At 42.0% G+C, this 23,232-nt stretch overlaps 1 protein-coding gene across 1 annotated transcript in view; it reads right to left on the reverse strand.

The window, feature by feature from the left end:
- The window catches only part of LOC126259534 (radial spoke head protein 4 homolog A), a 241,921-nt gene that overhangs the window by 85,618 nt on the left and 133,071 nt on the right, over nucleotides 1–23,232 (reverse strand). Inside the window, exon 6 of the mRNA XM_049956409.1 lies at nucleotides 12,295–12,449. Within this exon, the coding sequence (XP_049812366.1) occupies nucleotides 12,295–12,449 (155 nt within the window). The remainder of the gene's footprint in view (nucleotides 1–12,294; nucleotides 12,450–23,232) is intronic.

Here is a 23,232-nt window from a genome sequence, read left to right on the forward strand (position 1 = left end):
TGAAAGAACAGCAATTAAACACATTTTGATTTCAGTGTGTAACACATCACCAAACCCTGCAGAAAGATACAGGCGAGAGACTGATAGCCTGTGTCACACATACTGCACTTGTAAGCACCCTACTTTGTTTGAACATTCTGGAGACATCGTGAATACAGAATTGCTAAGGCTTTTGTGGCCACTTGTTGACAAACTGCATGTTGGCTCCTCTCTCGGGTTATTCATCTGACATTTGTCTGATGATTTTTGTTCCATCAGAAAAATCATCAGACGAACGTCAGCTAAAGAAGCCGAGACAGTAACCGCAGTTTGACTTCGTGAATAGGTTACAACACAATTCTACTGGATTCACACCTTTTGATAAGAAACCTGAAAACATTCTATAAGAGTTCATTGAATACCCAACACATACAATTTTGTCTACACAGGAAAGAGCAGATAGTCAGAGAAATGATGAAGAAACAGGGAGAGGCACAAAAAAGGAGACACATGACAGTAATGTAAAAGTAACATAGTTTAAGATTGGGGATTACATACTTGTGAAACCACTTGAAAGATCTAAAACTTTAACAGTAGTCCTAAAGAAATTCTTTGGCATATACACTGGTTCATTCAGAATTGTCAAAGATCTGCATTCTAATGCATACTGTTTCATTTATTCGAACTATAGAAAACTTCTTGGGTTGAGAATATTACTCATTAAAACTGTACAAACAAAGTAGATTGTACACAGTCTTGTACTTCATACTGAACAAGAAGTTTATAGCTTTGTATGAATTTAGATGATATTTGATGCAGGTATTTGTCTGTAACTCTTTTTGTTTTAAAGTATATGCAAATTTATTACCCTAAGAGGGATGTACACTTCTTTGCACATTATGTGCTTTTTGAGCACAAGGGCATTGGCTGTTGTAGTACTGTTTCCTGCTAGTTTTCTATACAACATATTCTTCCACTATCTTTGAACCTATCAATCTTTTCATCTACTGTCAATGCCATCTTCCTTTTTGAAAACACCAATCATGAAGTAACACTCACATATTCACCTGGAAAATGTGTAAATACAAAATGCTGTGTATTGATTTAATACTACAAAAGTTACCTACAGCGATACAAACTTGTAATCTATGCTTTGAACTGTGACAGGGACCATACTCGTAGATTATTCTTTTGCAAAATGAAGTGCTGAACACTTCTCCACTAGGATGATAAAGTTGCTCTTCTCAGACTGAAATGCTGAGAAACTATCTTTAGATTGATGATGATGAAATGAATATGTGAATGATAACCCTTATGAACTTATATTAGTTTTCACCAAGCAGTATCACCATGCATGTGCAATCTTACTGGCCAGTGCCACCAAACAAAAAGTCCCAGAAGTATTCTCTGAGCAAATTTCCTTTTTCAGTCTTTACTGACTGGTTTTGTTGGTCTGTACTGGAAGAAACCTTTAAATTCTCAGAATAAGTCTCTGAGCACATATTCTAGTTGATGTAAATACTCTTAACAAGTCTCAGAACTGATTTATGAGTAAATATTGTTTATACATCTGGCCTCAAAACTGTTCACTGTACACTATACACTGTAACCATGTACAGTACTTGTATATACGTTTACGCATTTGAAGTGATTTTCCCTTTTTAGTATTAAAATTTCTGTTTCATATGTGAGAACATTTGTTTTTAGGTATACATATTTCTTTTATCATGTGTACTGGTAAATAATGATGATTTTGAATATCTGAGAAATTTCCAGAGCCGTGTAACTAGTTATTAAGTTATGAAGTTAGTATCTCTGTAGATACCATTGGTGATCTTGCAGCTCTCGAAGAATGAAATAACAATGAAATCAGACCTTTAGCTAAAGGTCTGATTTCATTGTAATTTCATCGCTATTAAGTTTGTCTTCACTATTACACTTTTAGTGGGCTATTAATGAAAATCCATCTCTTTAACATTTATCCTACTATAGATTTTTAATATTTTGATTGTTATATTTTCTCTTATTTAACTAATGAATAATTAATTGGTGTAAAACATGTCCCAACAAAACAAACTTGCTTTTTTTCATAAGTAATGAAAAGCACATTGATTGTCTCATTATATACAACATAACACGTTTTCACTTTAATACTGTTTCAAATGACACACATTCATTTAACATACTCAGTAAGATATTTCATGAAGATGTCGGCAAATGTTAAAGTGCAATGTGTTTCTCCACAAAAAATGGTAATTTCCGTGGTAAAAAGAAAGGCTGCCCAAAATGTAAGGTCAAAATTGTGAATCTGAGGGAACGCTTATCGAGTGTGCAATTCATAATCAGTGCATAACTTAAAGCATGAAATGATTGATTGACAGTGCATCAAAACATGATAAGATCTACGCAAGAAATCAAAAATCCTGTAGGTAAGCAGATTATAGTTTCAAAAAAACACTGCTTTCAAAAAGCGATAAAACTTATGAACACAATAAATTTAGTGCACGAAAATTCATATGAAGTACTTTCAGTTGAGGACTGAAGTGGTGAAGCTAACAATGAACCATGTGGAGATAAACAGGACTGTACAAAAGAGACAGGCCTAGAACAAAAAAAGTATTGCATCGTGGTAAGAAAATGAAAAAAAAAGTGACTGCAAACAGTAAAAAGTCTGCTAACCACAAGCAATCAAACTGGGACATTGATGGTCCTCATGGGGAAAGCAACTGAGAGCACTAGTACAAAACAAAGGATATCAGTTCACAGTAGTATTTTGGAAACATGTAAACTTCCCTCAAGTAGCACATCTAAAACTGGTCTGTTTACAGATAGTCACAGATGAGGAATAGTCACCAAATTAAGTAATATAAGTGCTTAAAAAATCAATGCTATTGTGAAACCAGGCATTGATTTCAAAGCTGTGACTATAGTAAGCCATGAAAAATTATTGGAAATGAACACAAATGATTTCTCCATTTTACTTGCTGCAACACGATATAACAACAAAAAATACAAAGGAGGAACTCACGATTTCTTTTAAGCGAAGATTGTACGAGTTCAGAAACACCAATGTGATTGTTTTTTCAGTTGCACATCACAAGTACCTACCAAACAGGTCCTGTTAAATGGAAAAGGCATACTAGAACTAAACTAGGAGGTTCAATGTTCCTATCAAACATCTGAAATGTGTGATAAGAAATAATGTCTCAAGCGTTGAAAGATTCACAGCCAAGCTTATCTTTAACATCACCACAACATACAATAGCTTCAGTCATCCACCCACAACCATGTTGGGCAACATCATTCTTTGTCAATATGAAGTTCAAAGCACATTCAACAAAGAGTGAAGGCCCACGAAGAAGAAGTTGTGCTCCTAATTAGCTCTGCGTAGTAATTGATATATTGTCAACAGATTTATAAACAGTACCACGAGAGCACGTTCTCCTCCTATAATAATTCGGCATATTGTGTCATCCAATGAAGTTGCTTATGCAGCAGCCACAGCCACGCTTGCATCACAACTGGAAGATGACAGTCTTATATAAACTCACACTCTTATCAAAACTGCAACTTCTGGTCTGGCTTCCTTATCTAATTCTGCTCTGTAAGCAATAGCATGCACGATGGCTAGTAAACCTAGAGGCACCACAGCTGCACGGGGGCCACCCACATTTTAAGGATTCACAATGGTCATAAGGCTAATGAGACTGAGTCTGTATGGATTAAATCTGTTGGTGTATGTTCAAAAGTAAAAACTGTTGTTCATTTTACAATGTATTATAAGAATAGATGAACTTTATAGTGACACTGAGTCATATCACAGGTAATGGCCCACGTGTGCCTGCAGTGCATCTAGGTTTACTAGGCACTACACACAATTGCTGACAGACCAGAAGTAGATAAGGAAGCCAGACTGGAAGTTGCAGTTTTGATAAGAGTGCGAGTTTATAAAGGGCTGTCGACTTCTGGTGGTGCTGCCAGTCTGGCTGTGGCTGCTGTACAAGCAACTGTGTTGGACGGCTCACTAGATCCTCCATTACTATAGGAGCAGAAGCTGCTCACATGATACTATTTTAAGTTAATATGCCGAGACACCTCTTCTTCACGGACCATAGCTCTTTGTTGGAGGTGTTTGGAATTTTACATTGACAAAGAATGAGGTTGTTCAACATGGTTGTGGGTGGATAACTGCAGCTATTGTACAGTGTGGTGATGTTAAAGCTAAGCTTGGCCCTGAATCTTTCAACCCTTGAGACATTCTTACTTATTGCACATATCAGATATCTATTCTTTTCAATAGGCTAATGAGAAGGAGCCTGTTTATGCATGGTTTATAGGCACTGTATATGTGAAAAACTAAAACCATTGCTGATTTTACAATGCATTATAAGAACTGAAATAAAGAACCTCATCCAAAAAAAAAGGACATACTACATACTGATCTTGCCAAAATCCAAGAAGTGATTCTTCTTTGTGTTGTAGCTCCCAGGGGCATCCTGGGATGCTCTCTGTGTGAGGCACCTTTGGGCAACTCTGTCAGTCATGGCTCGTGATTTGTTGCACAACATTGAGCCGTACCACAGGCAGTTGTCCGCATGTGGCCATGGTGCTTCTAGTGTAGTACAAAAAGCAAACAGATATAGAAAATATCTGCAGCCAATTTAAAAATGCAAAATTTGTAGATGTATGAACTTGGAAGAAGATTCCACACAAATCAGGTCCTCCATCTCAACAGAGTGGAAAAGAAATTCATTACTTGCAAGATTTTAGAAATAGTTGGTAAAAAATTACACCTGAGGCACAACATCTCGGAAGCCTTACCTTTTAAAGACAAATGCATTGTGTCTAATTCTATAAATAATAAGTGTCAGGTAACAGAAGTGGTATCTCTCAACACTAGCAGTGCACCATTTAGCTCTATGCCGGATAAGATAGAAAACTATAAAATGGAAACAGCAAATGATTCTGAGCAAAATAAGGTAATCTGTGAATATGATGGGGTGCAAGAAGACAACAACAGCAGCACTAATGAATGTATATCACAGGAGTAGAGAACTTTCAGATGTCAATATGACACAAAAAGACTCCAAGCACCAGCACAGATGGCTTTTTATGGGAAAAAAAAACACAATGTCCAGTCAGTCACAAACAAGGTCTGGTGAGGTTATGCTAAACACTCAACTTCATTTTGACAGTGTTCTGTGTTTCTCAGAACACTGATTAAAAGCAGATCAGATTGCTTCATTTTCAGTACCAGGCTACACACTTGCAAACTGCTTCTGTAGAACAAATCACACAAATGTAGGTACTGCCATTTTAATTAAAAGTGGATGGAAATTGAAAACTATTTTCAGTTTTCAGAGCCTCAGTGCAGAAAGAGACTTTGAAGCAACAGCTGTAGGAATCAGTGGCGCAAATACAGTTGTCATGTGTATCTATCACTCTCCGAATGGGAATTTTGAGGCATTTATCAATGAACTTGAAATGTTACTAAATAGGATGCATATAGGCAAGAAATTAATAGTACAGAGTGGGGATTTTGACACTGACTTTCTTGCAACAAGCAGGAAAAAATAATTGTTGTTCAACCTAACAGATTCTATATATATATATATATATATATATATATATATATATATATATATATATATATATATATATATATATATATGGTTATAATAAAGGGAAACATTCCATGTAGGAAAAATATATCTAAAAACATAGATGATGTGACTTACCAAATGAAAGTGCTGGCAGGTCGACAGACACACAAACAAACACAAAGATACACACAAAATTCAAGCTTTCGCAACAAACTGTTGCCTCATCAGGAAAGAGGGAAGGAGAGGGAAAGACGAAAGGATGTGGGTTTTAAGGGAGAGGGTAAGGAGTCATTCCAATCCCTGGAGCGGAAGGACTTACCTTAGTGGGAAAAAAGTACGGGTATACACTCGCACACACACACATATCCATCCACACATATACAGACACAAGCAGACATACTTAAAGACAAAGAGGTTGGGCAGAGATTGCAGTCGAGGTAGAAGTGCAGAGGCAAAGATGTTGTTGAATGACAGGTGAGGTGTGAGTGGCGGCAACTTTAAATTAGCGGAGATTGAGGCCTGGTGGATAATGGGAAGAGAGGATATATTGAAGAGCAAGTTCCCATCTCCGGAGCTCGGACAGGTTGGTGTTAGTGGGAAGTATCCAGATAACCCAGACGGTGTAACACTGTGCCAAGATGTGCTGGCCGTGCACCAAGGCATGTTTAGCCACAGGGTGATCCTCATTACCAACAAACACTGTCTGCCTGTGTCCATTCATGTGAATGGACAGTTTGTTGCTGGTCATTCCCACATAGAATGCGTCACAATGTAGGCAGGTCAGTTGGTAGATCACGTGGGTGCTTTCACACGTGGCTCTGCCTTTGATCATGTACACCTTCCGGGTTACAGGACTGGAGTAGGTGGTGCTGGGAGGGTGCACGGGACAGGTTTTACACCGGGGGCAGTTACAAGGGTAGGAGCCAGAGGGTAGGGGAGGTGGTTTGGGGATTTCATAGGGATGAACTAAGAGGTTACGAAGGTTAGGTGGATGGCGGAAAGACACTCTTGGTGGAGTGGGGAGGATTTCATGAAGGATGGATCTCATTTCAGGGCAGGATTTGAGGAAGTCGTATCCCTGCTGGAGAGCCACATTCAGAATCTGATCCAGTCCCGGAAAGTATCCTGTCACAAGTGGGGCACTTTTGTGGTTCTTCTGTGGGAGGTTCTGGGTTTGAGAGGATGAGGAAGTGGCTCTGGTTATTTGCTTCTGTACCAGGTCGGGAGGGTAGTTGCGGGATGTGAAAGCTGTTGTCAGGTTGTTGGTGTAATGCTTCAGGGATTCCGGACTGGAGCAGATTCGTTTGTCACGAAGACCTAGGCTGTAGGGAAGGGACCGTTTGATGTGGAATGGGTGGCAGCTGTCATAATGGAGGTACTGTTGCTTGTTGGTGGGTTTGATGTGGACGGACGTGTGAAGCTGGCCATTGGACAGGTGGAGGTCAACATCAAGGAAAGTGGCATGGGATTTGGAGTAGGACCAGGTGAATCTGATGGAACCAAAGGAGTTGAGGTTGGAGAGGAAATTCTGGAGTTCTTCTTCACTGTGAGTCCAGATCATGAAGATGTCATCAATAAATCTGTACCAAACTTTGGGTTGGCAGGCTTGGGTAACCAAGAAGGCTTCCTCTAAGCGACCCATGAATAGGTTGGCATATGAGGGGGCCATCCTGGTACCCATGGCTGTTCCCTTTAATTGTTGGTATGTCTGGCCTTCAAAAGTGAAGAAGTTGTGGGTCAGGATGAAGCTGGCTAAGGTAATGAGGAAAGAGGTTTTAGGTAGGGTGGCAGGTGATCGGCGTGAAAGGAAGTGCTCCATCGCAGCGAGGCCCTGGACGTGCAGGATATTTGTGTATAAGGAAGTGGCATCAATGGTTACAAGGATGGTTTCCGGGGGTAACGGATTGGGTAAGGATTCCAGGCGTTCAAGGAAGTGGTTGGTGTCTTTGATGATGGATGGGAGACTGCATGTAATGGGTTGAAGGTGTTGATCTACGTAGGCGGAGATACGTTCTGTGGGGGCTTGGTAACCAGCTACAATGGGGCGGCCGGGATGATTGGGTTTGTGAATTTTAGGAAGAAGGAAGAAGGTAGGAGTGCGGGGTGTCCGTGGGGTCAGGAGGTTGATGGAGTCAGGTGAAAGGTTTTGTAGGGGGCCTAAGGTTCTGAGGATTCCTTGAAGCTCTGCCTGGACATCAGGAATGGGATTACCTTGGCAAACTTTGTATGTGGTGTTGTCTGAAAGCTGACGCAGTCCCTCAGCCACATACTCCCGACGATCAAGTACCACGGTCGTGGAACCCTTGTCCACCGGAAGGATGACGATGGACCGGTCAGCCTTCAGATCATGGATAGCCTGGGCTTCAGCAGTGGTGATGTTGGAAGTAGGATTAAGGTTTTTTAAAAAGGATTGAGAGGCAAGGCTGGAAGTCAGAAATTCCTGGAAGGTTTGGAGAGGGTGATTTTGAGGAAGAGGAGGTGGGTCCCACTGTGACGGAGGGCGGAACTGTTCCAGGCAGGGTTCAATTTGGATAGTGTCTTGGGGAGCTCGCTGGAAGTATCACTTTGCCACGAAGAAAAATGATCCTAATCCTACTCCTAATGATCCAACTCCCCTCCATTACGACAGCTGCCACCCATTCCACATCAAACAGTCCCTTCCCTACAGCCTAGGTCTTCGTGACAAACGAATCTGCTCCAGTCCGGAATCCCTGAAGCAATACACCAACAACCTGACAACAGCTTTCGCATCCTGCGACTACCCTCCCGACCTGGTACAGAAGCAAATAACCAGAGCCACTTCCTCATCCTCTCAAACCCAGAACCTCCCACAGAAGAACCACAAAAGTGCCCCACTTGTGACAGGATACTTTCCGGGACTGGATCAGATTCTGAATGTTGCTCTCCAGCAGGGATACGACTTCCTCAAATCCTGCCCTGAAATGAGATCCATCCTTCATGAAATCCTCCCCACTCCACCAAGAGTGTCTTTCCGCCATCCACCTAACCTTCGTAACCTCTTAGTTCATCCCTATGAAATCCCCAAACCACCTCCCCTACCCTCTGGCTCCTACCCTTGTAACTGCCCCCGGTGTAAAACCTGTCCCATGCACCCTCCCAGCACCACCTACTCCAGTCCTGTAACCCAGAAGGTGTACACGATCAAAGGCAGAGCCACGTGTGAAAGCACCCACATGATCTACCAACTGACCTGCCTACACTGTGATGCATTCTATGTGGGAATGACCAGCAACAAACTGTCCATTCACATGAATGGATACAGGTAGACAGTGTTTGTTGGTAATGAGGATCACCCTGTGGCTAAACATGCCTTGGTGCACGGCCACCACATCTTGGCGCAGTGTTACACTGTCCGGGTTATCTGGACACTTCCCACTAACACCAACCTATCCGAACTCCGGAGATGGGAACTTGCTCTTCAATATATCCTCTCTTCCCGTTATCCACCAGGCCTCAATCTCCGCTAATTTAAAGTTGCCGCCACTTATACCTCACCTGTCATTCAACAACATCTTTGCCTCTGCACTTCTACCTCGACTGACATCTCTGCCCAAACTCTTTGCCTTTATAAATGTCTGCTTGTGTCTGTATATGTGTGGATGGATATGTGTGTGTGTGCGAGTGTATACCCGTCCTTTTTTCCCACTAAGGTAAGTCTTTCCACTCCCGGGATTGGAATGACTCCTTACCCTCTCCCCTAAAACCCACATCCTTTCGTCTTTCCCTCTCCTTCCCTCTTTCCTGATGAGGCAACAGTTTGTTGCGAAAGCTTGAATTTTGTGCGTGTGTGTTTTTGTGACTATCGACCTGCCAGTGCTTTCGTTCGGTAAGTCACATCATCTTTGTTTTTAGATATATTTTTCCCATGTGGAATATTTCCCTCTATATATATATATATATATATAGAGGGAAACATTCCACGTGGGAAAAATATATCTAAAAACAAAGATGATGTGACTTACCAAACAAAAGCGCTGGCACGTTGATAGACACACAAGCAGACACAAACATACACACAAAATTCAAGCTTTCGCAACAAACTGTTGCCTCATCAGGAAAGAGGGAAGGAGAGGGAAAGGCGAAAGGATGTGGGTTTTAAGGGAGAGGGTAAGGAGTCATCCCAATCCCGGGAGCGGAAAGACTTACCTTAGGGGAAAAAAGGACGGGTATACACTCGCACACACACACATATCCATCCACACATATATAGACACAAGCAGACATCATTTGTCGAGGCAGAAGTGCAGAGGCAAAGATGTTGTTGAATGACAGGTGAGGTATGAGTGGCGGCAACTTGAAATTAGCAGAGATTGAGGCCTGGTGGATAACGGGAAGAGAGGATATATTGAAGAGCAAGTTCCCAACTCCGGAGTTCGGATGGGTTGGTGTCTATATATGTGTGGATGGATATGTGTGTGTGTGCAAGTGTATACCCGTCCTTTTTTCCCCCTAAGGTAAGTCTTTCCGCTCCCGGGATTGGAATGACTCCTTACCCTCTCCCTTAAAACCCACATCCTTTCGCCTTTCCCTCTCCTTCCCTCTTTCCTGATGAGGCAACAGTTTGTTGCGAAAGCTTGAATTTTGTGTGTATGTTTGTGTCTGCTTGTGTGTCTATCGACGTGCCAGCGCTTTCGTTTGGTAAGTCACATCATCTTTGGATATATATATCAGGAAAGAGGGAAGGAGAGGGAAAGACGAAAGGATGTGGGTTTTAAGGCAGAGGGTAAGGAGTCATTCCAATCCCGGGAGCGGAAAGACTTACCTTAGGGGGAAAAAGGACAGGTATACACTCGCACACACACACATATCCATCCACACATATACAGACACAAGCAGACATATTTAAAATCCTTTCGTCTTTCCCTCTCCTTCCCTCTTTCCTGACGAGGCAACAGTTTGTTGCGAAAGCTTGAATTTTGTGTGTATGTTTGTGTTCGTTTGTGTGTCTGTCGACCTGCCAGCACTTTCATTTGGTAAGTCACATCATCTTTGTTTTTAGATATATTTTTCCTACATGGAATGTTTCCCTCTATATATATATATATATATATATATATATATATATATATATATATATATATATATATATATATATATATATATATATATATAACAGAGGGAAACATTCCACGTGGAAAAATATATCTAAAAAGAAAGATGATGAGACTTACCAAACAAAAGCGCTGGCAGGTCGATAGACACACAAACAAACACAAATATACACACAAAATTCAAGCTTTCGCAACAAACTGTTGCCTCATCAGGAAAGAGGGGAAGGAGAGGGAAAGACGAAAGGATGTGGGTTTTAAGGGAGAGGATAAGGAGTCATTCCAATCCCGGGAGCGGAAAGACTTACCTTAGGGGGAAAAAAGGACAGGTATACACTCGCACACACACCCATATCCATCCACACATACAGACACAAGCAGACATATTGGTCTTTAAATATGTCTGCTTGTGTCTGTATGTGTGGATGGATATGGGTGTGTGTGCGAGTGTATACCTGTCCTTTTTTCCCCCTAAGGTAAGTCTTTCCGCTCCCGGGATTGGAATGACTCCTTATCCTCTCCCTTAAAACCCACATCCTTTCGTCTTTCCCTCTCCTTCCCCTCTTTCCTGATGAGGCAACAGTTTGTTGCGAAAGCTTGAATTTTGTGTGTATATTTGTGTTTGTTTGTGTGTCTATCGACCTGCCAGCGCTTTTGTTTGGTAAGTCTCATCATCTTTCTTTTTAGATATATATATATATATATATTAAAAAAAACAAAGATGATGTGACTTACCAAATGAAAGTGCTGGCAGGTCAGGTCGACAGACACACAAACAAACACAAACATACACACAAAATTCAAGCTTTCGCAACAAACTGTTGCCTTGTCAGGAAAGAGGGAAGGAGAGGGAAAGACGAAAGGATTTGGGTTTTAAGGGAGAGGGTAAGGAGTCATTCCAATCCCGGGAGCGGAAATACTTACCTTAGGGGGAAAAAAAGATGATGTGACTTACCGAACAAAAGTGCTGGCAGGTCAACAGACACACAAACATACAAACACAAACATCACACAAAATTCAAGCTTTCGCAACTAACTGTTGCTTCATCGGGAAAGAGGAAAGGAGAGGGAAAGACGAAAGGATGTGGGTGGCTTCCCTCTGACAACCATGCCTCCATCCTTGCTACCCTCCCTATTTTCCTTTCCCTGTTGCTTCATAACCTGGGTTATTGTGACTGTGTAAATCACAGTTCACCTGAAACCGATTTTTATTGTCACCAACAAAAACTATTAAGAAGTGAATATATTGGGCAGAGGGCATATAAATTCAAGTACTACTACTGTTAGTTCTTTTGTGATACTTAAAACCAACATCATTCTTTCCCATTTTTCACCAGTCTCATAAGCATCTTGTGCACCTCCTTTCACACTACATCGCAGTAGATGATGTATTTGTTTCTCTTTTCCACAGAGATCCAGGAGACTCACATTGCCTTTGCTTAGTTCTACACCTTTCTATCTCTCATATTTTGCCATCTTCTTTCTCTTTCTTAACTACTACAGAAATACCTTACCTCCAGAAATACTGCTTTTTCTTACCTTGCATCAAAATGATCTGTTCTTAGTCTTCCAAAAATTTTGTGCATCTTGAATACATTTCCACTATCACTACTTATTAGGAACAAATAGATTAAACATACAACCTCATCCTCTGACTTTTGCTTTGGATTCCACCATTTCGTCCGGCCTTGCTTCAATATGTGCCTTCCGTGATGGACCCAGAAGGACATGCTTGGATCGAGAAGATCTCTTAAAGGCACTGGCTCAAAAGCTGCATTTGGAACAGGGATCCTTTCCTCTAAAATTCACAAAAATTATGGTTACTTGGGTCAACTGATCGTTAAATGACTTTAATTAAAACTAATCATTGCTTTTCAATCACAAACATTATAGTCAACAATCAAGTTTAGCAATCTATTGTAGAAGGTGTCACAAATTCAGCTAAGTTAAAAGTCTGTGATTAATTTACATATATAGGCTTGTAATGTGGCAGAGTAGGATGATACTTACAGCACTGGCGCTAAGCAATGCAAACTCAACTCAAGATTATGAAACTGTATCAACAGGTTATGTACAGGACTTGCATGTTGAAGACAGTGATTAATTTCATATATTTGTCTGATTTCTGTTTCATACTAGTTTCAAATGGCTCTGAGCACTATGGGACTCAACATCTTAGGTCATAAGTCCATACTAGTTTCAGTCACAAATTCAGTATTATTATGTAAAATAGTCGACTGTAAAATACGCTTTCCACTTTCAGTATGTATTGTGTCTTGTTGAGATGTGATTTCCTACATCAAAAGCCATTTATACTGTAAAACAATTTATACACAGAACTCAGGTTCCAACTGTCATACTTCACACATACGGAGCACTAAGTTATGTATGTAGCTTGCAGAATATCATTAGTAACTTTCCTGATCATTTTGTTGTAATAGGGGTGACTTCAAATTGTCAGGTATAGATTGTGAGTGTTATGCCATCAAAACTGGTGCGAGAGACAGGGACTCATGTGGCATTGTTCTAGATGTCTTGTCCAAAAATTACCTTGAGCAGATAGCTCGAGAATCAACTCATGAGGGTAACACCTTAGACCTTCTGGCAACAAACAGAACTGAACTTTTCGAAGGTTTTAAGGGAGGGGAAAGATCCACCATGGTTTAGTAGCCATTTTAGAAAGCACTATATAAACAAAAGGCACTTCATCTCAGATACAAGAGAAGTAAAAACCTAGGTGACAAACAAAAGCTGAATGAAGTGAAAATGAGCGTAAGGAGAGCAATGATAGAAGCATTCAATTTTTTCAAAAGTAAGATTTTTTCAACCGGCCCGAGTAAAAGCCCTAAGAGATTTTGGTCATATGTAAAATCAGTAAGTGGGTCAAAACCATCTATTTATTCTCTCAGTGACGACAATGGCACCGAAGCAGAAGATAACAGAGACGTTGTCTCACCATGGGAGATCGTAACACTGTTCCTCCTTTCAAACGTCGTACCAACATCAACATGGCAGATATTCTATAAAAATTATGGGAAAGAACTTGCTCCCTTTCTAGCAGTAATTTATCATAGATTGCTTGAGCAATGAAAGGTACCGAATGACTGGAAAAAAGTGCAGAGCATTCCCATTTTTAAGAAAGGCTATAAGACAGATACACACAATTATAAACCTATATCGTAGACATAAATCTGTTGTAGAATTATGGAACATGTTTTATGCTCAAGAATTATGACGTTTTTGGAAAATGAACATCTCTACTACAAAAATCAACATGGATTTTGCAAACAGAGATCCTGCAAAACTCAGCTTGCTCTGTTCCTCCATGAGAACCACAGGGCTGTGGACAACAGCGCTCAGGCCGACATCATGTTCCTTGATTTCAGTGAGGGATCTGAAACCATCCCGCATTGCAGTTTAATGAAAAAAATATGAGCTTACGGAATATTGGAGCAGATTTGTGACTGGATTCAAGACTTTCTTGCAGACAGAGCTCAACACATTGCTCTTAACAGTACAAAATTGATAGATGTGGAAGTAATATCCGGAGTACCACAGGGAAGCATGACAGGACCGTTGCTGTTTACAATATATATACAAGCAATCTAGTAGAAAGCATCAGACACTCTTTAAGGCTATTCACAGATGATGCTGTTGTCTATACCAAAGCAGCACTGCCAGAAGATAATAAGCATTTGCAGAACGACCTGCAGAGAATTGATGAATGGTGCAGGCTCTGGTAGTTGACCCTGAGCGTAAATAAATGTAACATACTTTTCTATTTCACATCTTGAATTGTAAAGTGTAGAGGCAGGCAGTCTGTAGGACAGTTGTCATTTCTTCTGAACAATGAGCTATACAGGTCATTAAGGCATCAGCATCCATTGTTGAATGTCAACAGGGTACCAAGTTGCATGTCTAGGTTCCTGTGTGCTTTTCTAGTTTACTTCTTCAGTTAGGATGGGTAGGATGTTTGCATGCTGTATATAGACATTGAAGGAGCTGCCTCAATTTGTTGTCATTTGAATGTGTTTTTGGCTATGATCAGCTGTCTTCAGGTTGCTGACTTGAGGTGTGCCAGTGACAGAATATCTGGTTCATTCCACAGGATACCTCAGGTGTTGCTTGTCTCACCCATGGGCTTTGCTGCTGAGGCACCTCCTAATGTACCTGACACAGTGGACCTGACCTCACAACATGGTGCAGTTGATAACATGTCCGTATTACTCGAGGTGGAGGGCCAATGTGGAGACTCCTTGCCTGGCTTCACCTGTTAGCTCTGTGAGTGAACAGGCAGCATGAGAAGGCACATGGGAGCAGGGGTTTGCTATTTATCGAGAGCTCCAATGTTAGATGTGTTATGGAGCCCCTCAGGAAAATAGCATTCAGGGCCACAAAGAAAGCCAGTGTGCGCTCACTACCAATACTGTAGGGCCTCATCTGAGATGTAGAGGAGTCATTACCTGCAGCTATCAAGTGAACAGTCGTCCACAAGTTGTGGCTCTCCTCTGCATCAACAACACCTCTTGCATGGGTTCTGAGGCTTTCCTCAGTTCATACAGGTGTCTTGTGGAAGTAGTGAAGGATGCTGGACTTGCATAGGGAGTGCATGCAGAGTATGCAGTTTGCAGCAAGAGTCCTTTGCTTTGGAGCTGAGTGGAGGTATTAACTAAAGCTTCATTGACTCTGTGATAGCTGTGGCTGCAGATTTTTGGGCCTGCATTCTTGGGTGGGGAATTGTAGGATTTCTCCTGAAATATCAGGGATGTTATAAAGGAAGCAGTTACTCTGGTAGAAAAGTGCTGATGAAGCCCACATGGATTAGGCAGTAGTTTGAGATACTCTATTCAATACTCACCAGACAACAAGCAGATAGCAAAATCAGACACCGTTTGGACTAAAGACAATTTCACTGTCAAAATTTTATTAGTAAAGTGTCAAATTATTCATAACAAAGTCCCAGAATTTACTACCCAACTGTAAATTGCTCTAAAATTGGGCTTTTGCGTAATTCAGGGAATTTAGTGTGTGAGGTATCTTTTGAGTTTGCTGTAAATTGGTATTGCTGAAATTCTTATAATTGTTTAATGCATTGTTAATAATAAAATTAGGTATTTGGACCCTAAAGAAAAGTCTTTTCTGATACAAACATTTTCATCTTCTAGTACCTAAGCACTTCCAGTTCTTTGCTACCAGCACCATTTCATCGGTAGTAGAGCCTGGTTGTGGGTGTGGGGTGTACTGTGTTTCCAGAAAGGACATTTAACATTAAAATTGTAGCCTCACCATTCCTTTTCCCCCCTTTTCTCTGTTTCTGTCTTCAGTTGTGGAAACCACAGGTGTACTGAAGATCAGGCATTTTACAGAAGGAACAGCTACCACAGTAATTAAAGATTCATGGCCAGGCAATGGAAGGCAGTGTTAATGAATTGGCGCAGTGTCTCATTGCACTCTCAATTCGCCACTGCAACTGAGCATCACTACTGTCAGTAAGGTAGGTTGGGCCATACTTGTTCGTAATGAGTTTCTCACCAGTCTGCTGAACAATACTGACTTGCTTCAGGGTTCTAGTCCTTTGCACTCTCCTTTATTGCAAGTGCAGGCTCATCTCAACCATCTGAATAGAACAGTCCAGGATTTGCATAGGATTTTCACAGATGCTAAGCAAAGGGCATAGATCGGAGTAATGCAATAAAATATTAAGGAACTTCAATGCGGAGTTGATCTTTTGCTAAGGGTAGAAGCTGTGGATGAGGAGACATGGGAATATTTCATGGAGTGGTGATGCTATGAAGATATTAAGCATTTTACTCATTTACTTAATCCTATAGTGGTTATTATGCAAGGGGATATAAAACTATCAATGGGGACGAGTGAACAAGTGATATAATTTTTGTATTTGTCAGTTAAAGTTGCACTGCCCTTTATATTCCCTATCTTGTCATTTCTCAATTCATTTACCAGCTAACCAGCGATAGGCTGGCTAGTATGATCAATTACATTAATCGAGAAGGGGGCAGCTTGGGTGTTTTGTGTGACCAGATTGTTAACCAAACTTTGTAAGATAGATTGAGGAATAAGTTATTCAACAATCATTATTCCAGGGCACAAGATCAACATGAAAATTTCATGAATTACGTTGACAACATTAGGTGCACTCAATTAGCATTGTATGTCAGGTTCAGTGAGTATCAGATTGTTGTCAATATAACAGAGGGTATGCAGCCAGTGGACTGTCCGTGGGTGGTTTTGCTAATAGACCAAGTACCTTTAGTGTCCTAGATCAGATTGTGCGAGATATAGAGAGTATTAATTTTGCTGATCAAAAAAGAAAGGCCACTAACCAGCAAGGCAATGCTTCTCCTCAGCATCATGGAAAGAGAAGAGGAACTCAGTGGGTTGGCAGAAATTGTTTTAGGTGTAAAAAACCAGGACATTTTGCTGGAAATGTCTGGAGGGAGATGGGGAACGTGGTGGCAAGTGACAGTGTTGCAGACGGGTTTGGGGGAGGTGCGGAGGCTGGCTGCCAGTGGGGTGCAATTAAGTTATGAGGAGCCAGTGAGTCCTCCGTTCCATTTATTTGTGCCACCATCAGCCATTAACTGATCTGTGGATTGCTGGATTCTGACAGAGGTATTTCTCTGATTAATTACACTTCATATTCTGAGAATAAGCATATTTGTCAGTTTACAAGTCTGAAGTCACTGAACAAACTGATTCTTGCTGTTAATGGCCAATCGTTGCCCTTGTTAGGGGAGGTGTGAGTTTGTTTTTGAGAGTTCAGGAATTTTTATGGCCTGCTAAACTCATTGTTTCTGAACAACTGTCTGTTTATTTACTGTTGGTAGTGATTTCATACACTGAACAGGTTGTGTTTTGGACTATTCAGGGAATAAGTTCATCAAGTTTTGTGCAACTGAGAGGTTTCAATTATGCATGTCATGTTGAATGTTATGCAGTCAATCATGTGAATTCTGGGGAGTTCCAATTTGATGTCAGACATTTGGGGCAGAATGAAACACAGCAGTTACTAGAGTTGTCAGACGAATTTCTGGATGTTTCAACTGACTGGTTTGGGGCAACACACAGAATAAAGTATTGAATCCACCTCACCGATCAGACTTTGGTGTGATGCTTCTCACCACCCGAGATGCGAGAGTTGAGGAGAATTGTTGAAAAGTTTCTCTTGGAAGGTGAGATTAGACCATTTACTTCTCCATATATCTCAACCATGTTTTTAGTCCCCAAGGCCAGTGGCAAAGAGTATAGGCCCATTGTCAACTACAGAATTTTAAATGAGAAGGTGGTCTTAGGGTCAGTTCTCTTGCACAACCTTCCAAAGGGCTTCACTTGGTTTACAGGAGCATTAATACTTCACTGTTTTGGACATGAAGTAGGCTCTAGCTGAAGAGTCAAAACCAGTGACAGCTTTCTGCATTGAATGGAACTTGTATGAGTTCATCAGAGTTCCTTTCAGGGTACTGACTGGTGCAGCAGTCTTATCACATTTTCTGGATAACATTTTTGGGGAGCTGAAATTTTATTGTGTTTATAATTACATGGATGATGTGGTTATTTACAGCAAGACCTTTGACTGAATGCCTTCAACATCTTAAGCAGGTGTTAACCTATTTCAGGGAGGCAGGTTTAACAGTCAAACCTGCTAGGCTGTTCTGAGGTATATTTTTTAGGTCACCTGGTTTCTGCCAATGGTGTCATAATTGACCAAGGCCACACTAACACTATTTATAGTTTTTGGCTGCCTTTCAGCCACCTCAGGATCAGAAGGGAATTGCCCAGGTTGTCAGCATGGTGAAGCTTTTTGGAAGCTTGTGTCATATTTTGCCCAATTAGCCACTCCCTTGAACTGAATGTGTTGTAAAGGAGAACCACTCCAGTCATCTCATAGCCAACAGTCTGCCTTTGACCCTTTGAAGTAAGAGCTTAGCAATGCCCCCTTGTTAGTGATACCTGATATTCAGTGTCAGTTTATCCTCCAGATGGATGCTTTCAATTGCAGAGTGGCTCCAGCTTTGTCACGGAATCTGATGTGGACCATAGGTCAGTCACCTATGACTTTCCGGCTCTGTTGGCAACAAAGGTTAAATACTCCATGCCTGAACTAGAGGATTTCATGATGCTATTTGGTTTGGAGGAGTTTAAGTTTCATTTGAACACCATCATTTCCCACTGGAAACTGACAATCAGCTGCTATGCCAGGTTTTGGCAAGGCTCTGGAAGACTGGTAGTATAGCCCCATGGGCAGTCTGGGTTTCAGCTTTCTGGTTTGTCATGAAGCATGTAATGGGTCCTGACTATCGGTTGGCAGATGCGTAGGGCCCAACATTTGGTGACCTTCAGGAGCCACCTGAGACAGTGCAGTCCGATGAGGATTACTGTGTCTGTCCAGCTGTACTCACAGAGATTCCCACACTGTTCAGAAACTTGGAGAAGCAGCAGGAATGGGCTTTGATGATCAATGATGTTACACAGCAGCTCCTTGGTGGGAAGGAGGTAGCTCAGTATCAGATTAACAAGGGAATTCTATGTTATAGAAGCCACTATGATGGAAAGTTAGGTATTTTCACAATACTGTATGTGGTGGCCATTTGGGGACCTTTAAGACCATTAAGAAAATTAAGGAACACCTGACGTGGCCATTTCTGAATTCTAATGTTAGGAAATTGGTCCAGCGGTGCCACAAATTTTGTTCACTGAAGCCTAATATCAATGTTTCTCAAGGCTTGCTGGACTCTGGAAGAGATGCCAATGGATAAATTGTTCAGAGACTACTTAGGACTGCTTACACATATGAAGAGTGGCAATAAACATATATTATGTGTGGTGGATGCATTCACCTGCTTCATCTGGTTGGTCCCAAGAAGGGAAATGGCAGTGGCTCTAATGATTCAGCATCTCAGCTATATATTTACTTACTTTGGTCCCCCAAAGGCATTGGTCAGCAATAATGCTCTGACTTTCACATCTAGGGAACTCAGAAAATTGTGTTTTGGTAATGCCATATCACATATTACCACCATTCCATACTATCCCCAGCTGTCTTTTGTGGAGTGTGTTAATTGCAGTCTCAAATCCACACTAGGTAGCCACTCTCAGGCTAGCTGGGGTGATTCCATAAGCTGGCTTAACTTACCCTGTTAAGTTAATGCTGGCATACGCAGTATATAACCCAATTTCCAATCTTTGGACGATCAGTGACCTCTTACCACAGAAAATCAATGCTAAGACTCTTAGAAAGAACTGGAGCAAGGCAGTTAACAACATCAGGCTCACATACAGGTGAGAGCTTGCAGACACAATTGCGGTAGTGTTTGCAAGCTAGTCTATATTAAAAATATTTGTGCTCATAGCACGGGCACCAATAGAGATGTTGCAAAACTATTGCCTAGTTTTGGTGGTCTCTGTAAGATTCTGAAGATGCCCACCCTATTAAGTCTCTTGGTAGAGAATGTAGCCATCAATAAAAAACAATATGGTCCTTACTACAATATTAGAGAAGAAAAGTTGCTACTCACCATATAGTGGAGATGCTGAGTCACGATAGCCACAACAAAAAGATTCACACAAATATATATTTTGGCCATTAAGGCCTTTGTCAACAATAGATACACACACACACACACACACACACACACACACACACACACACACAAATGCAACTTGCACACACATCTGCAATCTCAAGCAATTGAAACCACACTGCGAGCAGCAGCAGCAGTGCGTGATGGGAGTGGTGACTGGGTGGGGATAAGGAGGAGGCTGGTGTGGGTAGAGAGACGGATAGTATGGTGGTCATGGTGGACAGTGAAGTGTTGCAGTTTAGACTGAGAGCAGAAGAGAAAAGGAGGAGTGGGGATAAGCAGCAGAAAGAAGAGAAATGAAAAGAAATTAAAAGACTGGGTGTGGCAGTGAAATGATGACTGTGTACTGCTGGAATGGGAACAGGGAGGGGGTTGGATGGGTGAGGACAGTGACTAACAAAGGCTGAGACCAGGGGGGTTACAGGAATGTAGGATGTATTGCAGGGAAAGTTCCCACCTGCGCAATTCAGAAAAGCTGCTGTTGGCGGGAAGGATCCATGTGGCACAGGCTGTGAAACAGTCATCGAAATGAGGGATACCGTGTTTGGCATGTGTCTTCAGCAACAGGGTGGTCCAGTTGTTTCTTGGCCACAGTTTGTTGGTAGCCATTCATGCAGACAGACAGCTTGTTGGTTGTCATGCCTACATAGAATGCAGCACAGTGGTTGCAGCTTAGCTTGTAAATCATGGATTTCACAGGTAGCCCTGCCTTTGAAGGGATAGCCGATGTTGACCAGACTAGAGTAGGTGGTGGTACGGGGATGTATGGTACAGGTCTTGCATTTAGTTGTATTACAGGGGTATGAGCCATGAGCTAAGGGATTGGGAGCAGGGGTTGTGTGAGGATGGACGAGTATATTGCATAGGTTCAGTGGACGGTGGAATACTACTACAGGAGGGGTGGGAAGGATTGTGGGCAGGACATTCCTCATTTCAGGGCAAAACGAGGGGTAATCAAAACCCTGGCAAAGAATGTAATTCAGTTGCACCAGTCCTGGATGGTATTGACTTACGAGGCTTCAGTGAGACCCTCAGTATATTCCGAGAGGGACTGCTCATCACTGCAGATGTGACGACCACGGGTGGCTAGGCTGTACGGAAGGGACATCTTGGTATGGAATGGGTGGCAGCTGTTGAAGTGGAGGTATTGCTAGTTGTTTGTAGGTTTGATATGGATGGAGGTACTGATTTAGCCATCTCTGAGGTGGAGGTCAACATCTAGGAAGGTGGCTTGTTGGGTTGAGTAGGACCAGGTGAAGCAAATGGGGGAGACGTTGTAAAGGCTCTTGAGGACCCTCGATCCAGGTAGCAAAGATGTCATCAATGAATCTGAAACAGATGGGTTTAGGATTCTGGGTGTTTAGGAAGGATTCCTCAAGATGGCCCATGAATAGGTTGGTATAGGATGGTGCCAAGCAGGTTCCCATACCCGTACCCCGGATTTGTTTGTAGATAATGCCTTCAAAGGAGAAGTAATTGTTGGTGAGGATATAGTTGGTGATGGTGACTAGGATGGAGATTGTTGGTTTGGAATCCATTGGGCATTTGGAAAGGTAGTGTTCAATAGCAGTAAGGCCATGGGCATTAGAAATATTAGTGTACAGGGAGGTGGCATCTTAGTGACGAGCAGGGCACTGTGTGGTAAAGGGACAGGAACTGTGGAGAGTCGGTGGAGCAAATGTTTGGTATCTTTTATATAGGAGGGTAGGTTCTGGGTAATAGTTTGAAGGTGTTGGTCTATGAGAGCAGAGATTCTCTCATTGGGAGCACAGTAACCGGCCACAATGGGGCATCCTGGGTGGTTGGGTTTATGGACTTCAGGAAGCATTTAGAAGGTAGGCATGCAGGGAGTGGTAGGGGTAAGTAGAGAGATGGACTCTGGGGAGAGGTTCTGGGATGGGCCTAAGGATTGGAGCAGTGCTGGAATACTGGAATGGGGTCACTGTGGCAAGGTTTGTAGGTGGAAGTATCTGACAGCTGATGGAGTTCAAAATAACAATTGTGGAGCCTTTTTCTGCAGATAGGATTATATGGTCAGGATCAGTTTTTAGATGGTGGACTGCAGTTCTTTCTGTGGATGTAAGGTTAGTTTGCATGTTGAGGGATTTGTGGAATGATGGTGAGGCAAGGTTCGAAATTAAGAAATTCTGGAAAGTTAACAGGGGGTGGTTTTGGGGCAGTGGGGGTGGATCACGGTTCTATAGAGGAGTGAGCTGCGTTAGGCAAGGTTCAGTATTGATATCTGGTTGAGGCTGATTGGTCAGGTTGATGGAGAAAAAGTGTTTCCACTGTAGAGACCAGGAGAAGGAGAGAAGGTCTTTAACAAGTCCTGCGTGATTCAATTTGGGAGTGGGGCAAAAGGCGAGGCCTTTGGAAAGGATGGATATTTCTGTGGGACTAAGGCTTCTGGAGGAAAGGTTCACAACTGTGTTGCAGGTCTGTTTAGGTTCTGGGTTCTATGTGGTGGTGGGAGGGAGTTTTGGAGGGTAGGGTAAGTGTAGCATATCTGCAAGACAGGGTTTGTTAGCTATGAGGGGACGTGAGGGAGGTTCAGAGGTTGTTGTAGAGGTGGTGGACAGTGGTACTCCAAGGCAGAAGTAGGAAGTGAGCAGGATGGAGAGCTTTTTGAGGTGGCGTTGTGCATGTTGCTCAAGTTCCTGCAGGGCAAGAGTTTCAATGTGTGTTATGGGTTCCAGGAATTTGGGATTATATAGCAGGAGAATATTGTGGTTGGAGAGAAGGTACTTCAAGGAGGGTTGGTCTTGGTTGAAATGGTTTTGCAGGACTATGTTGGTGAGGGCTAAGGATTGGCGGAATCTGAACGGGTGGAGGTCATTGAGGAAGGAGGGGCGGCAACCAGAGGTGAATAATTTGATGGTAAAGCCATTATGGGGAATTTCATGAACCAAGGAACAACGCAGGAACAGTATGTGGGACTGGGATCTGGATAGGGATAAGGAAAATGTTCTGTACTGATGC

The sequence above is a fragment of the Schistocerca nitens genome, chromosome 5 (genome assembly GCF_023898315.1).
Source record: "Schistocerca nitens isolate TAMUIC-IGC-003100 chromosome 5, iqSchNite1.1, whole genome shotgun sequence".
NCBI lineage: Eukaryota > Metazoa > Arthropoda > Insecta > Orthoptera > Acrididae > Schistocerca > Schistocerca nitens.